This window comes from Mercurialis annua, linkage group LG5 (genome assembly GCF_937616625.2).
Source record: "Mercurialis annua linkage group LG5, ddMerAnnu1.2, whole genome shotgun sequence".
Lineage (NCBI taxonomy): Eukaryota > Viridiplantae > Streptophyta > Magnoliopsida > Malpighiales > Euphorbiaceae > Mercurialis > Mercurialis annua.
Genome location: NC_065574.1, coordinates 11,746,524 through 11,772,807, shown reverse-complemented (window position 1 = coordinate 11,772,807; position 26,284 = coordinate 11,746,524). Strand labels below are relative to the sequence as shown.

Sequence of the window (26,284 nt, the reverse complement as noted above, 5' to 3'; positions counted from 1 at the left end):
TCTCCGTAGTAGATGGCAACCCCCCTTGAGGTCTTCCTTGAAGCGAAATGGCCATTTGAGAAATTTGAGTTTCCAAATGATGGATAGTAGAAGCTTGATTCTTCTCCCTTTGCTCCATTTTTTCTAGCTTCTCTAGTACCTTAGAAAGCACATTTCCCTCATCCATATTCTTTTGTGGTTGAAATCCCGGAGGGTGTTGAGGTCTACCACCATAGTTGTTTCCTTGCCCTTGATTATTAGGATAAGGGCCTTGATAAGGACCTTGTTGTTGAGGCCTATTTCCTCCTTGGAAACTAGGACCCGCTTGTTGATTTGCTTGCACATTGCCTTGGCCCTCTTGATTCCTCCATCCGAAGTTAGGATGGTTTCTCCAACCCGGATTATAAGTATTTGAGTAAGGATCATTCCCTTGGCGTTGACCTCCCACGTAATTCACTTGTTCGCTCCACGCTTGACCCGTGGCATAGCACTCACTACTTCCATGATTGAAATCCCCACAATGCTCACAACCTACTTGGACATATGCAACCGGAGCATTCCGTGGACCCACTTGCTTCTTCAAGGCATCAACTTGACTTTGTAAAGAGGCATTCATTGCTTTCATCGCTTCAAACTCCTTGGATTGGTCAAGTGTCATTAATGCCTTTTGAGCCGGTGGTCTTCTCCTTTCCGAGGACCAAGTGCTACTAACCATAGCCAATTTTTCAATCAACTCATTAGCCTCATCAAGCGTCTTTTGCATCAAAGAACCTCCCGCGGCCGAATCAATGGTAGATCTTGTAATCTCACCCAATCCATTATAGAATATTTGAAGCACATGCTCCCTTACAAGTCGATGATGAGGTACGTGCCTTTGGAGATCCTTGAACCTCTCCCAAGTTTCATAGAGAGATTCCCCTTCATATTGGTAATAATCGATGATGTCCTTTGTCAATTTTGCGGTTCTCCCCATCGGAAAGTACTTGTGAAGGAAAGCTTGAGCAAGATCCCGCCAATTGTGGATTGATGCATTAGGTAATGACCGAAGCCACAAGCTTGCCTTATCTCTTAGTGAGAATGGAAACATCCGAAGCTTGATTTGATCGAAGGTGACATTATGGAGCTTGAATGTGTCCAACACTCCCAAGAACTTGGCTATGTGTTCATTCGGATCCTCACTTGCTAACTGATAACGTAGCACATCTAGTAGGGGCGAAGCAACCTCGCCAGGAACGAACATCACTAAGTCAAGCATTTCACCGACCTGGTAACAATGTCCGACCTTCTTGAAATCATAGAACGCATGACTTGGGGGGTCACCGGATCGATGGGAATTCAAACATCATCCGAGACAATCACGCCTGATAAGGTCGGACCAAGAATCCTACCCGAGCTCTGAAGTATGTTCAAACTCAGACCTAAGCCGAGCTCCGAGCTCCTGAGCCCGAAAGACGGGACCATCTGGTCCGAGCTCTGAGCTGCTCTCAGATACAGAAGCCATGATAACTTGACTCCCAAGTTATCCGGGCTCCGAGATCCTGCCCAAGAGCGTTCATTCGTGTACCAGATCCTGGGACCACAGAAGATCTTCTGACAGGTACGTGAGGAATGTTCCCTCTGACACACCTAACAACCCGTGCCTCCCGCAGGGATATTCTACCACGTCAGCATAACTGATTTCTGGGACCACTGGGCTCATAGCCTGCCAGCAAGGCAGGTTTGTCCTTAAACCCTAACTATAAATAGAGGGTTTAAGGACAAACCCTAGGTAATTTTCTTTTTCTCTACTCTAAACACGCTCTTTTCTCTTCTCCTTCTTCCTCTACTTCAAAACCTTACTTGAGCGTCGGAGTGAACGTCCGGTGACCCCCACCGGAGTTCCTTCTGACCTCTGTTTGCTTGTGGTGTGCAGGTCGGTAAAGCTCGGATTTAGTTTGGTGATTCATCACTTGGCGCCGTCTGTGGGAAGTCGTTTTGTATTCCCCTGTTCTACTCTGGTTCTCTGGACGTTGCTGATCAGATCTTGACAAGAAACAATGGCTGATGATCCTGTTTTGGACAGGGTAGATCCTCTGGGAACTACGGTTACCGACACTAACTTGGTTGGTGGAGTTTCTGCTAGTGGTCGGACCTCTGTGATCACTGGCTTAACTCCTCCGGCGAATGCTCAGGTGGGAGGATCCAGGGCCTCCGGCAGTGGAGCTGGATTTGTGCCTTTATATGGATTGGAAAACTATCCTAGGGCGAACCCTTTTGCTTCAGATGCAAGTCACACCCACTTATCAACCCCAGGAACCACCGTGCCTCAGAGTTTCCTCCACAATACCTTGTCTCCCACTCAACTCAGCTTCCCGGTAGACGCCACACTGGTGGCTACGGGAACAGGAACAACTTCTGGGCAGGATATACCTCCGGCGGTCTTACAAGCTCAAGAATATTTAGAATATATGGCTCGCCAACTGCACCAAGCCCAGCAGATGCATTTTGCAGTCATGTCCCAGTATTACCCAAATTACAATCCCTCAGCCACCCCCGTGGCCCCTCCACCCCAAGCTGCTGAGTTTCAGGATGGTCGTCCTCCGAGAGAGGAAGGTCGGAGCGATCACCCACGACCCAGACCTAGGGGTCCCACAGAGTATCAAGCACCAAGAGGCGAAGACCACCGTGACACTAATTTGCCGGGAGACGAAGGTCGGCATGATCGCCCTCTGCCGAGAGACGAAGGTCGGCATGATCGCCCTTTTCCGAGAGACGAAGGTCGGAATGATCCTCCTCCTCCTCGAAGGGAGGGGGTGCAAGACGAGAATCTACCACCGGGGACACAGCGCGGTGACGCTGGTTTGGGGAGGGGAGACCCAGACCCGGAGGCAGATCCTCTGCGGACCGCGAGGGCAGGAGTCCCACCGGTCACGAGAAACGGGGCAGAAAGTGTTCACAGCTCGGGTGCAGCGTCACAGCATCAGAAAACTTTGCATGACGAAGTTACTCGTCTGGTCCAGGCCGAGCTGGATAGGCATAAAGGGCACAAGGCAGAGTCTCGACCTTTTACTACCTGTGGCATTTCTAGCCCTTTGTCAAAGGCCATATGGGATGACCCATTTCCAGATAAGTTTAAATATCCGCCCATTGACAGATATAACGGTAAATCCGACCCGATGACTCATTTAAGTTGCTTTCAGGTTGCCATGGGAGTTCAAAGTGTTTCGGACGCCACGGTGTGCAAAGTGTTCCCTTCAACGTTGAGCGATGCGGCGCAAAAGTGGTACCAGAACCTCAAGGAGGGCTCTATTACTAGTTTCAGGGAGCTCGCTATGGCTTTCAAAACTCATTTTGCCCCGAGCATCGAACGAAAGAAAAGATCCAGTGATTTGAAGAAATGCTTTCAAAAGCAGGGAGAAAGTTTGAAAGCTTACATTGCTCGGTTCAATGCCGAGGCGATCATGATAGAAGATTTGAACGATGATACCGCCATCGATGCTATGAAAGATAACACCAGCATGCAAGTCTTCCGAGACAGCCTGATCACCAACCCGGTTGACACTTATACCGAGTTGATGGACAGGGCCTGGAATTATATCAATCTCGACGAGGAAAGACAGAGGAAGTCTTACGGGACGGCTAGCCCGGTTCCCAGTAAAACGCAGAATACTCAGGGATCTAACCGTAGCCAAGATCGGTACCGGCCTCTGAACGAGACTTCGGCGTACAGGAGTAACAAGCCGTTCAATGCTCAAACCAGTCCGCCAAGTACGGGGCCTGGTACTAAGCCAACTTTCAGTATCGGAGGAGGAACGGAAGGATATGTGGATCGAGCAGGAGTACCGAGACAATACGTACCACTTAACACACCGAGGGAGCAGATTCTATCCTGGATCAAGCACAACAACGAAGAGATTCGTTATCCACCGAGGCTAGTGAAAGATGGAGACCGATCCAAGTTCTGTGATTTTCATGATGGTTATGGCCACGAAACAGAGGAATGTGGATGTTTGCGAAGTGAGATAGACAAGTTAGTCTGCCAGGGGCGATTGCAACATTTCGTTGTGGCCAAGGAGGGCAAAGACCGAGGAAATACGAGAGTCAACTCGGTCAGGTCAGAGCCTGGGGGGAGCAGGGAAGCCCAATCCCCATCAAAAAAGACACAGGTTACGGGGGGTAATTAACACAATCTCGGGAGGAACTTCGGAATCTGAGTACAGTCGAAAACGCAGAAAGAAAAAGCAAAAGATGGTCATGTCGGTATCTACTGGGTCGCCATGGCCTAACATTGTTTTCGGACCAGAGGATGCGAAAGGAGTAGATTTTCCTCATGAAGACGCTTTGATTGTATCAGCCATCATTGGATCGAAATGGGTAAAACGATTGCTGGTGGACGACGGTAGCTCGGTTAACTTGTTGACTCTGTCAGTCTTTTTGACAATGGGAGGATCCAAGACTGACCTCAAACCTGTGAACATTCCCCTTCTGGGGCTGGGGGGAGCCCCGGTCACCCCAGAGGGCATGGTCGAGCTAGACTTGGAGCTCGGCATCGAAACACCTCAGGAGGACGAAACAGAGGGAATCCTGGCGGAACCAACACGGAAGGTACGTTCACTGTTCATGATAGTTGACATGCCTCTTGCGTATAATGGTATTCTTGGTAGACCTATGTTGTATAGCACAGGTGCAGTGACTAGTATTCGTTACTTGATGATGAAAATCCCAGTGGAAAACGAGGTTATAACTATCAGGGGAAACCAAACCCTATCTAGGCAATGTTACATGGCCACTATGGGCAGCACGGTGGAAACGATGAACATCGATACACCGGAGCTGCTCCTCAGAGAGAAGAAAGCTCAGAAACCCAGAGAAAACTTGGAAACAATTGAACTCACAGAGGGATCCGAGATGTGTGTAAAGCTGGGGGTAGATTGGCCAAACGAGCACCGGGAGGCTATCATAGCTCGGATAAAACAGTATGTGGAGGAGTTTACCAACAAGCCAGAGGATATTGAAGGGGTAGACCCTAAGATCATCTCGCACAAGTTAAACGTGGATGCTAAATGCAAGCCTGTCAAGCAAACGAAAAGAACTTTCTCTCTAGAGAAACAGATTGCTATCCGAGATGAAGTGGAGAAGCTCTTGAAAGCCGGGTTCATCAGGAAAGTAGACTACCCTGAATGGCTGGCTAATGTAGTCTTGATCAAGAAGTCCAACGGTAAATGGAGGCTTTGTATAGATTTCACCGATCTAAACAATGCCTGCCCAAAAGACAGTTTCCCTCTGCCGAACATCGATCAACTGGTGGACGCAACGTGTGGGTTTGCGGTTTATGCTTTCTTGGACGCCTCCCAGGGATACCACCAGATCCCAATGAGTAAAGATGACGAAGAAAAAACAGCTTTCACAACGGATCTGGGGACCTATTGCTACAAGAAGATGCCTTTTGGTTTGAAAAATGCTGGGGCAACCTATCAAAGACTCATGAATCACGTTTTTAAAGATCAACTGGGCAAGAATGTCGAGGTTTATGTGGATGACATAGTAGTGAAATCCAAGGGGATCGAGGATCACGCACAGGATTTGGCGGAAACTTTTGAAAAGCTGAAGGGTTTTAACCTCAAGCTGAATCCAGAAAAGTGTGTTTTCGCAGTCCGCTCTGGGAAATTTCTAGGGCACCTCATCTCGGAGAAAGGCATCGAGGCCAACCCGGAGAAAATCGAGGCAGTAATGAACATGAAAGCACCCAGCTCGGTGAAAGAAGTACAAAAGTTGAACGGGAGAGTAACGGCGTTGGGAAGATTCATGAGTTGCTCGGCCAAACGATGTTTGCCATTTTTCAAAATCCTGAAGAATACAAAAAATTTCAAGTGGACAGAGGAGTGTAACACAGCTTTTGAGGAGCTGAAGGTTTACCTAAGCACACCCCCGGTGCTAGGTAGACCTGAGCCCGGGGAAATCTTATATTTGTATCTCTCGGTGAATGACGAGACAGCAGCGACAGTCCTGGTGAAGGAAGATAAGGGTCTGCAAACCCAGTTTACTACCTCAGCAGGGTCTTGAAAGGCCCGGAGGTCAGATACCCGAAAATTGAGAAATTTGCTTTGGCATTGAAAGTGGCGGCAGAAAAGCTAAGGAGATATTTCGAGGCTCACATCATTGTAGTACGTACGAACCAACCTCTGAGAAAGGCGCTGCAGAGGCCAGAGATGTCGGGACGGCTGGTCAGCTGGTCGGTCCAACTGGGAGGATATGACATCCGATATGAGCCCAGACCGGCTCTAAAAGCACAAGTATTGGCAGATTTCATAGCCGAGACCACAGCAAGCGACCAACCTGAGGAACCTGACGAACAACTTCTACGGTGGGTATTAGAAGTCGACGGGGCATCAAATCTGGATGGATCTGGGGCAGGCGTAGTCTTGAAAGGCCCTCACGGAGTCACACTCCGAAGCTCGGTAAAATTTGATTTCCCGGCATCCAACAATGCCGCGGAGTATGAGGCTCTGTTGATCGGATTGAGAATGGTAAACGTGGTCAAGGCCGAGCACGTAACAATAAGGAGTGATTCTCAGTTAGTCGTTTGCCAAATCTTGGGTACTTTTGAAGCTCGGGATTCGGAAATACGTGGACAGAGTCAAGTTCTTCTTGAACAAGATTCAGGAGCTCGGAGGAAAATGGGTGATAGAGCAAGTTCCTCGTTTGGAAAATCAAGAGGCCGATGTACTAGCCAAAGCAGCAACAGTGAACGAAAATATACCGGGGGTCCATTTCTCTGTTCAAAAGCATTCCAGTATCGACAACCATGAAACCATTTTTCTAACTCAGCCTTTGGAAAATTGGATGCAAGGTATAGCCCACTACCTGATGGATGGAACTCTGCCAGAAAACAGAGATAAAGCCTACAAAATCTTGCGACAAGCTCCGTACTACGCGTTCCTCAACGGAGTCTTGTACAGAAAGTCATTCACCCACCCGTGGTCGAGATGCTTGACGGCAGAAGAAGGGGAGTATGTGTTGAGAGAAATACATGAAGGTATTTGTGGGGCACACATAGCTCCTCGCATGTTAGCAAAGAAAGCAGTGTTGCAAGGCTACTACTGGCCCCTAATGGTCAGGCAAGCAGAGGAGATAGTAAAGAAATGTGAAAACTGTCAGAGGCATCAGAACATCCGACATGCTCCCACCACAGAGCAGTGTCCCATTACCAGTCCTTGGCCATTTGCAACGTGGGGAATTGACATCCTGGGGCCTTTCACGCCAACCACGGGGCAGAAAAAGTTCTTGATAGTGGCAGTAGATCACTTTACCAAGTGGCTCGAGGTAGAGGCAGTGAGCACCATCACAGAAGCTCGGATCCGGGATTTCTTCTGGAGGCAAATTGTGTGTCGTTTCGGTATACCCAGAGCGTTGGTAACTGATAACGGAAAGCAGTTCAACTGCCGAGCCTTCAAGGAATTTTGCAACGACTTGCACATTGACCTGCGTTTTACTTCAGTAGTTCACCCGCAGAGCAATGGGATGACCGAAGTAACCAACCGGACGATCCTAAAAGGGCTCAAGGCCAGGCTAGGGGAGTTCGATAGACAGTGGCTGGAAGAGCTACCGAAGGTCATATGGGCTTACAGAACCACGCCAAGGGCAGGCACAGGAGACACCCCGTTTTCTCTGACATATGGGTGCGAGGCAATGATACCGGTGGAGATCGGGATGCCAACTCTAAGGGTCCAGTTCTTCGATGAGGCTAAGAACGAGGAAGAACAGAAATTATGCTTAGACCTGCTGGAAGAGCGAAGAGAGCTGGCAGCGCTAAGAATCGAAGCATACAAGCAAAGAATGGCTAAGTATCATAACAAGAGAGTTAAACCCTTGAGTTTCCAAGTCGGCGATCTGGTCCTGCGACGGGCAGACATTGCTAAGGGAAATGCTGGAGTGGGAAAGCTCGAACCTAACTGGGAAGGTCCCTATCGAGTCACTGAGGTCGGACGAGCAGGAGCTTATAAAATAGCACACATGTCGGGCAGAGTGCTCCCGAGAACTTGGAACTCCCAGGTTCTTCGGAAATATTATCAGTAGTCTCTTGTTTTCATTTTCGAGGTACCTAGGGGTTTTTTCACTTATGTTTGAGTTAGACATTTGTAAAACTCAAACATAAGTTTTTCCCCTCAATGAATAAAAAAGATTAAAAAGAATTCATGTCTTTTTCAAAACCCGAGCAATCTACTCGGTAAAAACCAGCGGGCCATGTGCCATCTACGGGCTATGTGCCACCAGCGGGCTATGTGCCATCTACGGGCTATGTGCCACCAGCAGGCTATGTGCCATCTACGGGCTATGTGCCACCAGCGGGCTATGTGCCATCTACGGGCTATGTGCCACCAGCGGGCTATGTGCCATCTACGGGCTATGTGCCACCAGCGGGCTATGTGCCACCAGCGGGCTAGGTGCCACCATCGGGCTATGTGCCATCTACGGGCAATGTGTCACCTACGGGCTATTAGCCACCTACGTACTACGAGCAATTCTTGACCCCGAGCAACAACAACTCCGGGTTGTCCCAAGGCAATAGGCTATCCACGCCGAGCAACTGGTTTAAACTTGATCTATGAATAACTAAGAACCTATCCTAGCATTTTTTAATCCCAAGTCTAAGTCAAGAGCCAATATATAAAAACAAGAAGCTAGAAAAAGTCCACACTACTGGAGCCAGCTCGGAAACTAGTCTAGGTTAAGTATGCAAACATGTTGTCACATACTTAACCAAAATTTTCAAAGATAGAAAACATAGGCAAGTAAAGATCAAGATATATATATACAAAGGAAAAATTCATTCAAGGAAAAAGAAAATATTCAAACTTACAAAAGAGAGCTCGAGGCTCAATATCCCAAAAATTTACAAAGACAAAGGAAAATTGTTCAAACTATTACAAGTAATTAACTACTACATCAGTTTGGCCCCTGGTCTTGATCATCAGCAAGATAATCTTCGATATCTGCTGGCATGTCATAATCTTCGGGCAGCTCCTTAGCTCGGCGGTGCAGCTCCAGCACATCCAGTTTGAAGTCCGACACATCAACGTCGGCTCCAAACCGGCCTCTCACATACTCCCCGGCCTGGACCTCCCCGATATACAGCATTTTTCGGAAGTCTTCATACAGACCTTCTTCCCGAGCTGCCGACTCGGCAACTTTAGCCTCAGCATCCCCGACCCGCTTGGCGGCCTCCTCCAGCTTTTTCTTCTGGTCATCCACGGTGTCCCGGAGCCCTTTGCTCGCCAACTCATTCCGGCGCGTTATGTCAGCCAGCTGCTTGGAAAAATCCTCTTTCTCAGCAGCCTTCTCGGTCTCCAACCGACCAACATCCTTCCGCAAAGACTCCAGGACTCCCAAGTCCTCGGCACGCCGGTCCTCGGACTCCTTCAGCTGGCTTTCTAAACTTGCCACCAAGGAAGCCCCTTCCGAGGCCCTCCTCTCCGCCTCGACAGCTCGCTTCTCAGCATCCCGGAGATTAGATCTCGCAGACAGCAGAAGGTCCTTGGCCAGAAGAAGGTCAACCTCGTTCTTATTGACGTTTTGGTCGGCCAAGTAAGACATCTGCGCAGCCTGCAATACAAACAAAGCATGACTCATGGCTAGATAAAAGCAAACACTTAGAAAAATTTTAGTCAAACTAAAGAATACCTGAAGGCAGAGAGAGGAGACTGCAGCCAGTAGGTTCTCGGGCTTGTGCGTCTTGTAGTGGGCCAGATCTATGGGCAGCGTGGTCACCCGGGCTACATCCCCCGCAATGGGCAGCTCGGTCAACGTCGGGCGGGCCCCATCGTTATGACGGCTCACCCACTCGGCAAAGCTGGTCCTAGTTATCGTCTGAGGACCAGGGGCGGTGGTGCTTGTATCAGACGAAATCTCCGGCAGATCCGGGATCTCGCGTCTAGGCCTGTGAGCGCTCGGGCCACCTCCCCCAGGAGCTCCTCCCTCGGGAACCTCCTCAGTTCGCCTCGGCCCCATCACGGTCTCAGCCGACCCTAGGTCCACGAACGGAATATCCCCCACGGGTTCTGCAGTAGGGGGAACATCAATCCCTCCGGGCAGCTGAACCCGAAGCGGGATAACATGAATACCAGCCGTCGGGGCCCCTTTATCACCCGCAACCCGCGGAGCCGAGGTCGCATCCGCAGCAGCTTTTGGAACAGACGGGGGCGCCGGAGTGGCAGCTCGGGCTGCCGGTCTCTTGCGTTTCTTACTCGCAAGCTTGGCCACATCAATATTATTCACTGCAGGAAACAACCAACAACAATCAAAATGAAAACAAGCAAGTTCATAAAAAAAAAAAAAACAACAACAACAACACACAAGAAACAACACAAAGAAAACAAGCACCAGGATCCGAGCTCTTCCAGAATTCAAAAAACTTCTTCGGACAAAGATCATCAGCATGAGCTTTGTCCCCCACGGGAGCAGCATCCCGAAGCTTAATAATATCGGCCCGTTCCAGAGGGGCAGGGGTATGGAACCATTTATCTGGTTTATAACACTTGTCCCGCCAAGTAGTCACCATCCCCTCAAAGGCAGTCGGGTGGGTGATCTGGAAGTAATCCTCTTTGAAGTCCCTTAAGGAGTCAGTTATCCCAGTAACTAAACCTCCTACCACCTCTTTCCTCTCTCCTCGAAACCGGATGTACGCGAAATGATTCCGGTCTTTTAACGACAAAAGGTACAAGCAGCAGAAAAGTCGCATAGAATCTACCACCCCGGTCTGCCGACACAACTCCAGGAAGCAAGAATAATGCCGAACTCCGTTCGGATGAATCTGAGATAGCGGCACCTCGAAATAATTGCTTAACCGCTTGTATTGCTCCGAGATAGGGAAGCGGACTCCGGACTGGAGATGCTCCAGGGTCAGCATGATAGTGTCCTTCGGAGGCGCGTCGTTCAGTTTTTTCCCCTCCGGGATCACGGACAGCTGGTACTCCACCGGGATACCGAAAGTAGCCCTCACGGCCTCCAAAAACCCAGTAGTGCACCGAGACACTTTGATATCACAATCATCAGGTCGGCCACTAGCATCCACGGTTGTACTTTTCCCTTTTACTTTCTTCGGGACTTGAGGTCGGGAGGTCCCCACCTCCTCTGCCTCCGAGAAATTAGCTCGACTAGAGCGAACAACGTGAAATTCAACAGACGCCTCAGCCGTCCCTTGATCATTATCATCATAACCCACCCCTTCCTCGCGATCTGATGGGTCACCCGACATACCTAAAGACACAGAAACCAGCTCGGATGAGACAAGCTTCACTAACAAAAATAAACTAGCTAAGACTTAAAAGTACGAATCAAAAGACAATTTTAGAGGGTGACACCATCAGAAACACGAAGACAACGAACATGAATTTCCAGATTTCTGGAAATTCACACCCCAAACAAGAACATGAAAAACACGCATGAACCTCCAGATTTCTGGAAATCCATGTCTCACAACAAAATCACAGAAAAACAAAGGCATGAAACATGAAAATCCTAAACAGATACACTAACGCAGGGAAGAACTCAGTCAAAACATAAGAACATGCATCTAAACCAGGAAAACAGGAAGCAAACAGCAAATCAGAAACACTCACTTGTGCAAAGGAACGAGAAATTCTGGAGAAGACGATCGCAAACACAGAGAGTATCTGGAAAACAGAGGCAAACACAGCAGATGAAGCTTCAGCAACCAGGAAACGAAGAATTGGAGAAGACAAAGAACAGAAATCTGGTGATTCGCAAGAACAGGTATCTTCTTCTTCAAAAACAGAGAGAAAACAGAAATGGGGAAAGGAAGCGAAAAGTCTCTCAGTTTTGAAAAACCAAATTTATAACGGAAGAAAAGAGAGGGAAAACAAAAAGGCACCTCTTAAATTTTCTATCTCTTCCCACTAAGCGTGACTCCTAGAAACCTGCACCAGCAATAACTGCTGGACACGTGGCTCAAACGTAAGAAGAAGTACAACCGCCATCAAGGAAATCCATCCCACCAGCTGTCAGAAGAGACATCTCGACAGTCACGTCCTTTCACATAACCATATCAGCTCACCCATCTTCCTGACAAGAGGCTCGGTGTCAGAGATCACCCAAAAACAAAGCAAGCACGCCCAGACTCACGTGACCTAATAACTCGGATAACACTACCATCTCGGACATAAATATCCGACACACTGGGGGGGGGGGGGACTAGTGATAACGTAGCACATCTAGTAGGGGCGAAGCAACCTCGCCAGGAACGAACATCACTAAGTCAAGCATTTCACCGACCTGGTAACAATGTCCGACCTTCTTGAAATCATAGAACGCATGACTTGGGGGGTCACCGGATCGATGGGAATTCAAACATCATCCGAGACAATCACGCCTGATAAGGTCGGACCAAGAATCCTACCCGAGCTCTGAAGTATGTTCAAACTCAGACCTAAGCCGAGCTCCGAGCTCCTGAGCCCGAAAGACGGGACCATCTGGTCCGAGCTCTGAGCTGCTCTCAGATACAGAAGCCATGATAACTTGACTCCCAAGTTATCCGGGCTCCGAGATCCTGCCCAAGAGCGTTCATTCGTGTACCAGATCCTGGGACCACAGAAGATCTTCTGACAGGTACGTGAGGAATGTTCCCTCTGACACACCTAACAACCCGTGCCTCCCGCAGGGATATTCTACCACGTCAGCATAACTGATTTCTGGGACCACTGGGCTCATAGCCTGCCAGCAAGGCAGGTTTGTCCTTAAACCCTAACTATAAATAGAGGGTTTAAGGACAAACCCTAGGTAATTTTCTTTTTCTCTACTCTAAACACGCTCTTTTCTCTTCTCCTTCTTCCTCTACTTCAAAACCTTACTTGAGCGTCGGAGTGAACGTCCGGTGACCCCCACCGGAGTTCCTTCTGACCTCTGTTTGCTTGTGGTGTGCAGGTCGGTAAAGCTCGGATTTAGTTTGGTGATTCATCACTAACCCAAAGAATTGGCACCGATTCTCTAGGAGTTGAATCGTGCTAGGCTTGATTTCAAAAGTAGCCGCGGTGACCGGTCTTGCAAAGCACCCATAGGTGGCATTATCCACATCCGGGAGAAAAAAATCCCCCAAAGTTTGTTTTTATGCTTGATGGCCTTGAACTTGAGGGTGATTGTCCCCTTGTTGCTCTTGCCGATTTCTCTCATCGAGTGGAGGAGGCGGATGTTGCCTCACTCCATCGTCTTGAGGGTGATATTGCTCCTCCTCATAATTATCTTCCCTATGTTCCATGATAACGGGTCTACGATTCTCCCTTCTCACACTTCTTTCAAATCTCCCGAGGTTGTCTTGGAACGGTTCTAGCGGAAGATTGGCCCTTCGTGTATTGTGCATACACTATAGTCGATCTCCTACACAAACAACAACAAACAAACCACGCGTAAATCCGGAAAGAAGCAAGAACAACAAAAGTGATAAAAACAGAAAATAAAGCTAACTCGACCGAATGACAACTTATTTCAATCAATCAATAAATACTAGACACTCCCCGGCAACGGCGCCAAAAACTTGTTGAGAATTAACCCAACTCGTAATACTCGGTAAATACGAGATCGAACCCACAAGGAGTGTGTTAGGAGCAATTGATGAGAATGAAATTTGGTTATGATTCAATTCGTCTAGCGAAAACACAAATGGTTGAAGTTTCACGTAAAATAACTTGCAAACAACTATTAATTAAACACGCTACTTAACTAAAACAATTAATCAACAATCAACTAATTAACACGCGATTTAAACAATTAGGGTAAAGCGTTTAGAGGTTGCTAGTCATGCCAAAGTCATATCTAAGTAATTTGGGTTAAGGTGATGGGAACTTAGGTCGGGTCAAGCTATTCTACGGAACCAATTCCGCTCTCTCGAGCCGAAATTGAAAGAGTCGAAACTTGATTAACAATCCCGAAATCTAATCCACTCTCGTGCTCATAGATTTCAAGAGAGTTAATAAAGCCAACTAGTCAAGCAAACTCCACAACCAAAATAGCCCTAGATCATGCTAATGCATCTAGGTCTAAAGCATGTACTCCCCTAGGTATAGTCTAATTAGTTAACTCTCGTCCTCCTAATTAAACCACATAGCAAAGAATAAGAGGCCAACCCATTCTAAGCATTAAGCTCAAGAAGCACAACAACCAACATCACCCATAAACCCTCACCCTAATCACCTATCTAATCAATCATGGCAATCATAACAACCCCCAAACAAAGGGTTTAGCTACTAATCATCATCATGGCATAACTAATTAAGCAATAGTAAAGATTAGGCATAGAGTAAAGAATAAATACCTTGGAGTAATAAATGAACTTTAAACACATGAACAAGATAATGAAGCTTGAATTAAAAGATCAATACTTGTATTTAATAAGTTTCCCAATATAGCAAAATCTGGAAAATAATTGAAGAACACCAAGAACTATATAGATTCTATCCTAAAATAGAGAGCAAAAGGAATGAATTTGATTGATTCAAAATTGTTGTCTACAAAAGTGAATGATTCTTGACCTAAAAATATATAGTCTGGATAAAAAGGGAAATAATAACATCCTAGTACAAGAGTTGTTGGGCTAAAAAGGGAAGTGGGCCACTTAAAACTCTTTCTTCAAACAAATTTCGTCTTCAGCTTTTTCCCCATGTCTTAGTCGAGAAGCTCATTTAAGTTGAGCTTCTCGATCGAGAAGCTCCTTTGATGACCCTTCGTGCAAAATGGTCCTTCATGTCTTGGTCGAGAAGCACCATGTCTTGGTCGAGACATGTGTTAAATTACACATGTTTCTTTTGCTTCTCAGCTTCTCTTTCGCTCATGAACTTCTCTTCCAAGACATGCTTTAAAAACTTGATTTCTCTTTAACTCTTTGCTTTAGCTTCCGATTTTGATATTTCTTTAATTCTTCACTCTTTTTAGCCCAAATAGTTCCGCAAACACTCCAAATCACCTGAAACGCCAACACACATAATAAGGTATCGAAACACCTAAAAACACATGTCAAAACGTAATAAAGTGATGCAAAAACTATCTAAATACTAGGAGTATTCTACTCCTATCAGCATACTCGTGTGCACAACCTTGAGAATTATTAGATTGACATAGATATTCTTCTTGATTTCTAGTTGCTAGCTATTAAAACTAGATGATACGCTGATCCTACATGATCGTGTGATCACACTCGGATTGTATTTGATTTTGAATCAAAATATACTTTTTGGATCCTCACCTCTCCGCTACACACTTTCACATTGACATCCCTAGAGTCAAGGATTGTCTAATTAGGGAAGCCTTGCCCCCTCCTCCCCCAACGTTTTTTCTTTATAAAAAAATCTTTAAGTTTTTTAATAACAAAATATTTATTATAAAACTCTTCTAGCTTTTATTTTCTTTAAAATAGAGATAATAAATTTAAATTTTTATATAATCAGTCCCCTCCTAAAGTTTAATTTCGGCTTTGTCACTATACGTAATAGACGTAAAATTTATGTTCCACTATAAGCATCTCAAATATTTTTATTACATTAAATATTTAAAGTTATATAGGTTTAATTATCCAAAAATATTCCACCTTTTTAACTTTTTCCGTTTGTAATCCCACCTTGCAAAATCCTCAAATATTAGCCTATTTCTCAACTTTCAGTTTCAATATAGCCATTTGTTTAAATTAGACTAGAAAAACATTCAAATATAATTTTCATATTGCTTCATTTGAAATTGTTTCTGATAAAAATGAAAATTGAAACAATATGAAGTAATATAAATAACATATTTAAACTTTTTTCCACTCCAATTGGAACAAATAACTATAATTGAAATTGAAAAATGAAAATTGAGTGAAAATTAATATTGAAAAAGTTATTGAATTTAAAAATAAAAAGAAAAGTGCCTTGTCATAAGAAATGAGAAAATGGGAGAGTTTTGTGGTTTTCCCACATTGCTTAGGAGAATTCAATATATTGAGTTTATAATTTTGGTTTTTCTCATATGGAATTGGACCCCAAGGGGTACCCATTTTTGTGAATGGGCTATAAGTTACATCCTTTCGTATTTATCACACATGCGCCGTCAGTTCGGTCGGCCAGTCTGGTCTGTTCTGAGTGGGTGGTTCGGAGTTCGGCTAACACTTTAGTTTTTGGATACAAAAGTATTATTATTTTAATTTAATTCTCTTGTAACTGTTTTGACTTTCTGATTTTACCTCCCCACGTTTTTGACTATTGCTGTTTTCTTTCATTAATCAGAAAATATTTTTTTATATTAATTATTTTCTGAACAACTCTTTTTTCTTGGCCTATAAATACTGGTTTCATCATCATTTGCAAATACACAAAAAGATAAACCAATACAGAAAGTGTTTAGAGCTTATTTTACAATGCAATGAAATCACTAATTTTTGGTTGTTTTTATCTTAAAGACGCCGCGGTTTGTAGTCAGCTTTGCACTACCGAGTTGTACCGTAAAACGTCTAAAAGAGAACGACCTAGTCCGCGACTCAACCTCATCGTGTTCGGTTCTTTTACAACAATTGTTTCAACAATTGAGCATTTTGACAAGTGGAGGCAAAAATAAAAACAAAATCAAAAAGATGCGATATTTTTATATGATCAAGTTAATTAATTAAGGTTATACATCTTAATCGGCTGCTTAAAACAATTATAGTAATTGTCACATGGAATAAAACATTAGGAACTTTTATAAATTTTGTTTTTCTAAAAAATGGGAAATTTACATATTTTTCTAAAATATAAGAATATTTGTATTTTTTTTACCTCAATTCAAATTTTTTGAGAAAATACATTACATGTTTCTTGATTTTATGTTTTTACTCTGTGTTTCGAAAATAATGATTGTAATATACAGATATATTTAACATTCTTTATCATAACATTATCCACCTAATTATAAATTTATATTATTTTCATAGTCTTATCATATTTTTGCATAATTTATTTTATATAATTTAAGTAGAATTATATAACATTTTTATAACAGTGTCATAATATTATCATAATTTTATCTTAATATTATTATTATCTTATTATGAAAAATTAGTTTACATACTTTATCATAATCTTATCATAACCATCAATTAGTGCACCGTAATATTATCATGATCATATAGTGCAAAATTATTTTACGTACTGTATCATAATCTTTATCATAATATTATTATAACTGTATATAAAGCAAAATTATTTTACTTACTTCATCAGTACCTTTATCATAATATTATTATAACCTTATTATAATGATTGCATAACCTTATCATAATGTTATGATATCGTTATGATACCATATATGAATAAAATAAAATAAACACATTTTTTCTAATCAAAACACTAATTTTCCAGAAAATTGTTTAATGCATATTTTTTCATCTAAAACTGAAATAGTCGTTTATAATTAATTTCAAACTGAAACCAACATGAACAATTAATATCAAAAATTAATTTTATTGATCTTTCTTCGAAATCACGATTTAGAAAAAAATATTTTTAGAGAGAGAAAGAGAAAATAAAAATTGTACAAATAAATTATAGAGCAATTTTTTTAGATTTAGAGGAGAAAAAACATCAGGCAAACTATTATTAGGCAAAATCAAAGTTTCGGAGGAGCAAAGGAAGAAGAACGGCATGAAATAGAGAAACAAAGTAAGAAAATAACTATTAGAAAGCCAAAGAGTTTTTGATATGAATTAATGAAGTTAAAAAGTAATTAAAATAGGTCTTAGAGTAAAAATTTAAAAATGCAAAAAAATTGTAGGAATTACAAATATTTTGAAAAAAAATGGAGTGTTTTTCCTTAATTTCTCTAAAACAATCATACAATATTGGTGCACATTCGATTCGAACCGAACTACACCAAATTAAATTGATGTTTTTTTTTCAAACTAAAGCAATTAAATTTATAAAAATCTAAAATATTTCAAATCAAATCAGATAAAGTTTTATAGAAAATGGATTTTAAAAACTATTATATCAAATCGGACTGAATTTGTCGGCTCAAATGGTCAAGTTTGGTTCAATTTCTATCATAACCCTTGTGTCTCATATTAGGTGTGTCAAAATTCAACTTTCATTCAGATAAATTATCATGATTACACTTCTCAAAAAGAAAAAATATATAGTACATAATTTTAACCATTCAATTCCACAAATATAAGTGGAAAAAAATGACTCTTGGCTAGGTACATACGGATCCCTGAATTTTTTGAAGATTCAAAATTGGATCGTGTTTAATAATACAAATCTCAAATAAAGAAGAATAATGATTGAGCTGGTAATCTCATTCCTTAATAAGGTATTAATATATCACAAATTGTTGCAAAACAGCTGAATTAGGGTTTATCCCATGGCGTACTTTTGGGTCCAGCTCCTAGCAGTAGACCCATACTTAACCTTATCAGTCTTGCACATGTGAGCTATTTCGGGAACTAGTGGATCATCCGTATTCGGGTCTGTTAGTAGTGAACATATTGATAGTAATACCTGCATCAAGACCGAAAGCCGATCAAGCTTGTCGGATTTCTATTGTCATCAGTGCCGGAACCAGGTGGGGCAAGGTGGCCCAGATGCCCCACCGTGGTTCTAATATGTTCGAGACTGATGAGTACTGAATAATTATTTTAAAGTAGATTGAATGATAATTTTAAAAAAAATATTAGCCAGACAATATTATCGTTCTTTTTGTGAATAAACAATATTATCGTTCAATCTAAAAATTTACAATAGTCACACATGTCGCTCGGTCTAAAAATTAACCGAAAGGTGTATAATTGGAGAAAACAATTATGTTCCACCACCAACTGTCAGTTTATGTTTCATTTCATTGAAGTGGGCTTAATTTTTCATAAATTAAGTTTTTTTTTTAAAGATCATGAATTAAGATGTTAAGATTATTAATGTTCCAAGAAAAGCACCTTGGAGATGGTGAGGGCAGGACTCCATTGTTCCTTGAGTATGTCCAAGCAGATATTTCCATTGCTATTTATGTTTGGATGCAAAACCTTGGTCCTGAAAGCCACCTGATCACATCAAATAAATTAAGAACTTGATTTAAAATTCTATATATATTACTAATGAATTATTGTACGGAATTCCACCACCCGTTTTTCGACATTTTTTATTTTAACAATTTTCGTTACGGAAACAATTTGCCAAAGAAAAGAAAGGAAAAAAATACCTTAGGAGGCTTGAAAGGATAGTCAGGTGGGAAATGGATAGTTACAAGGAAGACACCACCAGCATATGGACTGTCATTAGGACCAATAATTGTGGCTTGCCAATGAAACATATTCTCAGCAATAGGACCTAAAATACAAATCACATAAACCTTAGAATAAATTTCAAGGAGTTGAAGGGTCTCTTTGCAAAATTATAACAAAAATAACTGCTACTCTACCTGCACTACAAGAAGTTGGAGGATCTCTTTGCAAGTCCTTGAGTTCTTTCAATATTCTCTTTGATGCCATTTAAGCAAACTCAGGCAATTTTCACTATGGAAATGATGAATGATTAAAGGAAGAAGATGGTGGTGTATTTAACGGAGGATTTGGAAAGGGAAAATTGAGTGGGAAATGGCATAGCTAGGGCCACTAATTCTTTTCATATTTCTGAAAGTGGGCACAGTATAAATTCCAGGCAAAAGTAAGAATGAGTGGAATTCTGAAAATAACAACTACAAAACTATGTAGTACGGAAACGAAAACGTTAAAAAGAGGAAACTCCCATACGGAAAATGATAAAATAATATATTTTTTACAAAATATATTATAGATATAAAATTTAAGAATTCTAAAAATATTTTTGAAAACGGAAACGAAACACCAAATATGGTACTCAAAAAAATTTGTGCAACGTAGCTCGACAGATTTGTTAATCTGTACTGCCGTTTAGTTACCTCATCACATGAGCAGTGTATTTATTTTCAGCAACTTTTTATCTTAATCATTCATAAATAAGGTCAATGTGATCACATCAAGAATCTCTTTTCATTCCAGTTTTAGTTAGTCGGCCATTTTCATAAGGTGAGTGCAGGAATCAAATTTTTAAGAGATTGGTTTGTTGAATTGTTTATCATTTAAACTGAAATGAATCTAATTCTATTTGTAAAATGTATCACTTTATTTACTGTATTTTGGACCAACACCTTTACTTCAAGATGCTTCTATCTCATATCTTCAAATCCACAATGGGAAGAATCCTGCGGATTGCAAATCCATGTCAAAAAAAGGCGAAATATTCGTCCTCAGCTTAATCTGACCTTGTTTCGTACAAATTGTCCGAGAAAAATATAGTTTTTTTGATTCTTTTATGAATAATTTAGCGAAAATGACTTTTGAAATAAACTGAATTTTTCTAAGAGCATCATTTCAAAAAAAGTAGAAACACTTGCATTGTTCAAGAACCTGGAAAAGCTAGCTTTGAAGCTGACACGTTTAAAATGAATCGTCACAATTTTATTTACCATATTCTTCCTCTACAGATTTTCTTTTAGACTTAATTTTCTGGTCCTGAGATTATTGTTCTTGTTCTTCATCCTTCAAAAATAAATGCAAAGAACCAAAAATACAGACACTTATCGAAATTAGCTGAAACAAAATAAGCAAACTGAGCATAATTTAATCGAAAACAACAATTATATTTATAATTTTTAAGCACTAAATAATGTTACATGCTGTATATAATTGATAGTACGAGGAAGAACATTTTGGTTATGTTCCTGATAGAATATATTTTGCTCAATCTAGTGGATACATAGAAAGATGTTCCCATGTCAACAAAAAACAATCATTCATATACATACAGAAAAGCAACTGAGTATGTGAGCTCGAATTCACGACTCGTGATGCTTATAATGTGCTTCCTAATTCTGTCAGTTGATACTACAAACTGCGTCCTGTTTGCTTCTTCAAGCTAAGAGAAATGGTGAAGACTGCTCCAATCAGTGACTAATTCTTCATGTTTTCCCCTCGTAACTTGTAACTTCCTTTGTCGACTACAATACGGAGCAGGACTTCTGTCCCCTTCTTTTCTTTTTCTTCTTCTGCTTTGGTGGCTGGAGAACCACTTTAATGGCTGCATCGAAAACAGCTTTGACATTCTGTATCATAAAAGGGAGGGGCCGTTAAGATAAACTGTCAGCATCTATGTAAGCACCAGCTTTTTCAGCGAACGACGAAATTAACGAGAATATTTAATATATACCTGCTGAGTTTTTGAACTGCATTCAATGTAAGATGGAGCCCCAATTAGCTTTCTCAGTTCTTCGCCCTTTTGACAAAAAGACAATATTTACTCGTAAATAAATAAAGTGAAATGACTGTATGACAGTACCAAACCACAGATACAAACACGAAGCTCACAAGCAGGTATTAAATAGGACTGTAATATAATACTTGTTACGGAAGCGACAATTAGTACCTGAGCTGTCGTAATGGACACTGCACCAGGGTGGTCTACAAAGAATTGTTTATCATCTCGGAGATCTGTAAAAAGGCAAATTTATAAGTAAAGATTATTGATTCTCAATGACAAAATGTCGAAACAAGAAACATACTTCGTTCTAAGCTATCGTGTTAGTTATATTAAAAAAATTGGCTTTAAAGCAAGGTAGTGTCATACAAGCAATTTTTTCAACGTTTAGTTACAAAAGAGACTAGAGATTCAATCAAAAGATATAATTGGAACATGATTATGGAACTCCAGCAGAAAAGGAAATAATAGCAGATTGTGACAAATAGGATATATCAGGTGAAGCGACCAGTCCAACTGGAAACTCTCATTGCTTCCCATTAAAATCATATATAAAAGAATGACTTCTGCACATGCCAAGCTCATAAAATATTTGCTTGAAACACCAGAAAGAAAACTTTTGCTTGAAACACCTCAAAGAAACCATTTGCTTGAAACACCTCAAAGGAAGATGCATGAAGGAAATTTCACTGAAAATGAGAAAGCCTTGACAAGATTTAACTCTTAAAAAAAAAAGTTTTCATGAACTCTCACAAGTAGGGGTAAGCAAATGGTCGGTTAACCAAATCTTTTAATTCTTAACGGTAATAAAAACAGAATCTTTTCTTAACCGAACCAACAGAATTAAACAAAAAAAATTAACCAAAGTTAACTGAAATAGATCGGTTTAATCGACCATTTGCGCATCCCTATTCACAAGCAACAAGAAAATAAAAATGTCCTTCCAAGACAATTTTTTTATTCACTCAATTCTTTTGGAAACTACCAACTAACGTTTTTACTTTGATAACATCACAAGACAATTTTGATAACATATCTGTAGACAAATCCACTAAGTTCATTGCCCACTGCTGGTAAATATTAATCCAAGTCTAGTTTTGTACTACTTATCAATCTTATAACTGTGGAGCCTTTAAAAGAATGTTGCTTGCAAGGCATCACTGAGTCGGTCACTAAAACTTGCCGATCAGTCAAACATCAAAAGATTTTGCAAAAAGGAAAAATATAATTTTCAGCTCTCCATATATTTCGTACTCGTTAAGTATCAATAACTAAAAGATCATCTTTTTTTGAACAATACACCTACCTCTAGTTCCAAACCCAAATTAAAATGAACTTCATATTCTCATGCTTACACGTGTTAGTGTTAGGTTAAAAAAGTGTCTACGAGGACCAAGCAAAAGTCGTCAATGAAGAACTTACTTTAACCATCTTAAAAGGGGTGTTAAGCATCAAGTAATAAGACAGAATAGAAGTTCTAAAAGACACTATAACCATCTATTAAAAGGATCGGAAATTATCTCTAACAAACATATGGAACTTATAACAGAATCAAGTTCCTCGCCCATGTAAGGATAATAGATATTTTCAAATACTTAACAGTAAGATTGGATAGCCATAGCATCAGAATTTTGGCATAGTTAGCAACCTTTGAGCAATCACTATCATCATATTTGGACTACAACAGCCAAGCAACAAAAAGAATATCCAAAAAAGGAGAAAATACAAGAGGAGACAGATGAGAGTTTCCAAACACCATAAAACTTGCATTTTAATGAAAGCTCAACCCATTATCCGAAACTTAGGAATGAAAAAGAACACACCAATCCTAGCTGATCCTTAAGAGAAATATAATTGGAGCTTCCTAAATAAACTAGAATTAAATAGTACTCAAACAACAAGTGATTTACAGTTGCCATGTAGTAAAGAGAATTCAACCTCACAAAGATGTAACAAGCTAGAAATACTAATGAAAAAGCAAATACTGGAAAATGAATATATTGTTCAAGCGGTATGTAGAAACATATCAATCAGATGCAGCTCACACAATTATCAATCTAACGGTCAAGAAGATTGCATGTCTTAGAAAGGAGATCAAAGAGTAAAAGTTAAAATGTAGTAGTAGTATCTAACCGAGTTTAGTTCCAACAAGAATTATCGGTACTCCAGGTGCATAATGCCTCAATTCAGGAATCCACTAAAATATATAAAAAAAGGCGGAAAAACATCAGCACACCACATTACAGCCAATGAACACAGGAAATTAAGATAAAAGGATGAATACGCCCATACCTTTTTCGCGACATTTTCATAACTGGCCTTGCTAATGAGAGAGAATGCAAGCAGAAATACATCTGCCCCACGATAGCTCAGAGGTCTTAACCTGTTGTAATCTTCCTGGCCTGTCCAATGATGCAGATATATGAAGCTCATAACCAATCAAATATATTTACACAGAATTTATAATTTACAGACATACCAGCAGTATCCCAGAGCCCTAGGTTAACCATGTTCCCATCCACAACCACATTTGCACTGAAATTGTCAAATACAGTTGGAACGTAATCCTGTTTCATATCAGATCATGAAGAAAAAATTAAAAGCATTTCATGCCAAAAGTATCATGGTTGAAAATATTACTGCAATATTAAAAAAATTCCAATATATAATTAACAGAACTTGTATAACTGCTCATAAAACCTAATCATCAACTACAAATGCCAATCTGTGCAAATAGTTCTTCCAAAAAAGAATGCTCAATATCATTTTCAGTGAAGATAATGCACATCGTGATTTACACAAACATCTATGACGAAGCTTCACATTGTTTGTCCTACAAAAACTATTTGAATAAAACTATAGAAACTTTAAATTTATTCCTCCTTCCACAAAGGTAAACATAACAATATGTTACAAGATAGACCCAAGAATTTAAACATATAAACTTTTTAAGAAACAAAAGATTCAAAAATTCACCTAATGATAGTCACGCTTAGTAATTTCATACAAGAGCATCTTAATGGACCACCAACCAACAAAAGAACCTTGAACATCCATTTAACTATAGTTCTCCCAAATGCAAGACACCTACTTTCATGAACCAATTCACCCTCATAAGGGTAAATAATTACTTTCGATAGGTCCCTAAAGGAAAAGCCTAGTGGTTGTAAAGTATTGTTCAAGCCATGAAATAAAAATCTCAGATTCAAAATCCTCTCTCTCTTTTGTAATAAACATAAAAACACATCTGATCTGAAGCAGCAGAAAATTAAAGATTCCAGAAACCAAATAATACCCAAGAATCTATGCTTCTTATTGAATTCTAAATACTGAACTAATTGTTATAATGCAAACATCCCTCAAAGCCAACTCTTTTGACTCATTTTCTTTCATATCCAAACAATAGCCTATGAACATAAGCAAAGAGAAACAAAATGTTAACTTTTTCTTCATATTCCAATCCATAAAAGGTTATAAAAACAGAGATCACATAATCTAACTAAGCAAATTACTCCAGAGAAATCTCAATAGAATTAACAGTAACATTAAAAAACAGAAAAGAAAATTCAGTTCCCCACATTTTCTAAGAACAAAGAAACATAATAAACACAAAAAGAAACTGAAAAAGAAGCAATCTTTACTTATTTTAACCAATCAAGAAATCCACTCAGTTCAATTGACTTAGAAATTCAACACATTTTCTCAAGAAACAAACAGACCCACAAAGAAAAAGAATCAATCTTTACACTTATTTTGACCAATCAAGAAATCTACTCAGTTGAACACATTTTCTCAAGAAACAAACAGAACCACAAAGAAAAAGTTGAGACATACAGTAGGGAAAGTATTGCTGGTGTAAGAGATAAGCATGCAAGTCTTTCCAACAGCACCATCACCAACAGTAACACACTTTATGAACCTTGAACCACTCATTTTCTTGTTTCTTGATTTAGGTTTCAGTTTTAGAAAAGCCCTAAAACTTTGAAGCCATTAAAGAAATAAACTGTGGAAGACCCTTTTCAAAGTAAGCAAATTGAGAGTTTAACCTTACTTCTATATTCAGTTAGTTACCAAATACATCTGTATATGTTAGTGTTTAAAAGGGACATAAAAGAAAATCCCTAATGGTCAATTCTTAAAAAGACCGGACCAATCATACTGGAAAATCAGTTTTATATGCCTGTGATTTTTGGAGTAATATTAAGATTAATGATTTTTCTCTCTTTTATAAAAAGGATCAATTCACTCCCCTAATTTGGCACGAAATATATATAAAAAAGTATTCATAGCGAAATCGGATTGGATAATTTCGATTATTCATATTTATTTTATCCATATTCACTAGAGAATAAAAATGTAATTATCCGTTTAACGGGAATTATCCATTCCCTCTTCACCTATGAAAATGAACTTTTCATGGTATAAAGATCAAAATCTAACCAATATTTTAATAATAAATAAATATAATATTTATTTAAAAGTAGAAAAAATAAAAATATTGGAATGACCTTAATATTTAGAGCAAATTACTATAAAACCCCTCACATTTGACATAATTCACATTAGTCCATCCTGTTTGAAAATTAAACTATGTGGCCCCTCACTTTTGCTTCCGTTAATATTTTAGTCCTTCCATCCATTTTTAATGTTAGTCAACAAAGACAAAGGACTTATGGGTAAATTAATTATCAAAAGTGAGGGACGAAATCGTTGACAAAAACAAAAATGAGGGGTGAAATCGTTTAGAAAAATAAAAGTGGGGGACCATATAGTTTCGTTGACTTTTGACTAACATCCAAAATGGACAGAATGACTAAATCGGTGACAAAAACAAAAGTGAGAGCTATATAGTTCAATTTTCAAACAAGAGGGACTAAACTGTGAATTATGTCAAATATGAGGGGTGTCATAGTAATTTGCTCTAATATTTATCTCATTTTTCATATTAGCACTTAATAATTTTTATATGAATTAACTCATTTTAAGATTCGTAATTTGTACATTTTTCTATTTATCTAGTCTTTGAATTTCAATTTGATTTTATCTGA

The 26,284-nt window shown here is 40.3% G+C and overlaps 2 protein-coding genes and 1 non-coding gene across 3 annotated transcripts; 1 reads left to right on the top strand and 2 right to left on the bottom strand.

The window, feature by feature from the left end:
- The first annotated feature begins 830 nt into the window (after positions 1-830).
- Positions 831-937, top strand: LOC126685207 (small nucleolar RNA R71). Its single transcript, XR_007643319.1, has one exon. It is a non-coding gene; the product is annotated as a small nucleolar RNA R71 (small nucleolar RNA).
- Positions 938-18,041: 17,104 nt separating this feature from the next.
- Positions 18,042-19,529, bottom strand: LOC126680047 (ubiquitin-conjugating enzyme E2 28-like). The gene is made up of 4 exons (XM_050375082.2): positions 19,384-19,529; positions 19,165-19,292; positions 18,902-19,006; positions 18,042-18,470 (listed from the first exon to the last, which is right to left on the bottom strand). The coding sequence occupies exons 1-4, from the start codon at positions 19,451-19,453 to the stop codon at positions 18,327-18,329; spliced, it is 447 nt and encodes a 148-aa protein (XP_050231039.1). The 5' UTR covers positions 19,454-19,529; the 3' UTR covers positions 18,042-18,326.
- A 1,072-nt stretch (positions 19,530-20,601) lies between these two features.
- Positions 20,602-25,203, bottom strand: LOC126682649 (rac-like GTP-binding protein 5). The gene is made up of 7 exons (XM_050378388.2): positions 25,071-25,203; positions 23,716-23,803; positions 23,529-23,638; positions 23,370-23,433; positions 21,405-21,469; positions 21,189-21,254; positions 20,602-21,084 (listed from the first exon to the last, which is right to left on the bottom strand). The coding sequence occupies exons 1-7, from the start codon at positions 25,167-25,169 to the stop codon at positions 20,980-20,982; spliced, it is 597 nt and encodes a 198-aa protein (XP_050234345.1). The 5' UTR covers positions 25,170-25,203; the 3' UTR covers positions 20,602-20,979.
- Positions 25,204-26,284: the final 1,081 nt, after the last annotated feature.

Coding starts and splice junctions, on each gene's coding strand:
- LOC126682649 (XM_050378388.2), bottom strand. CDS start 25,169: ATGAGTGGTTCAAGGTTCATAAAGTGTGTTACTGTTGGTGATGGTGCT. Junction 23,804..25,070: donor CCAGCAATACTTTCCCTACT/GTATGTCTCAAC, acceptor GATATGAAACAG/GATTACGTTCCAACTGTATT. Junction 21,255..21,404: donor TGTCCATTACGACAGCTCAG/GTACTAATTGTC, acceptor TTTTGTCAAAAG/GGCGAAGAACTGAGAAAGCT.
- LOC126680047 (XM_050375082.2), bottom strand. CDS start 19,453: ATGGCATCAAAGAGAATATTGAAAGAACTCAAGGACTTGCAAAGAGAT. Junction 19,293..19,383: donor TCCAACTTCTTGTAGTGCAG/GTAGAGTAGCAG, acceptor TTTGTATTTTAG/GTCCTATTGCTGAGAATATG. Junction 18,471..18,901: donor CTGCCCTCACCATCTCCAAG/GTGCTTTTCTTG, acceptor GTCTTGATGCAG/GTATTACTATCAATATGTTC.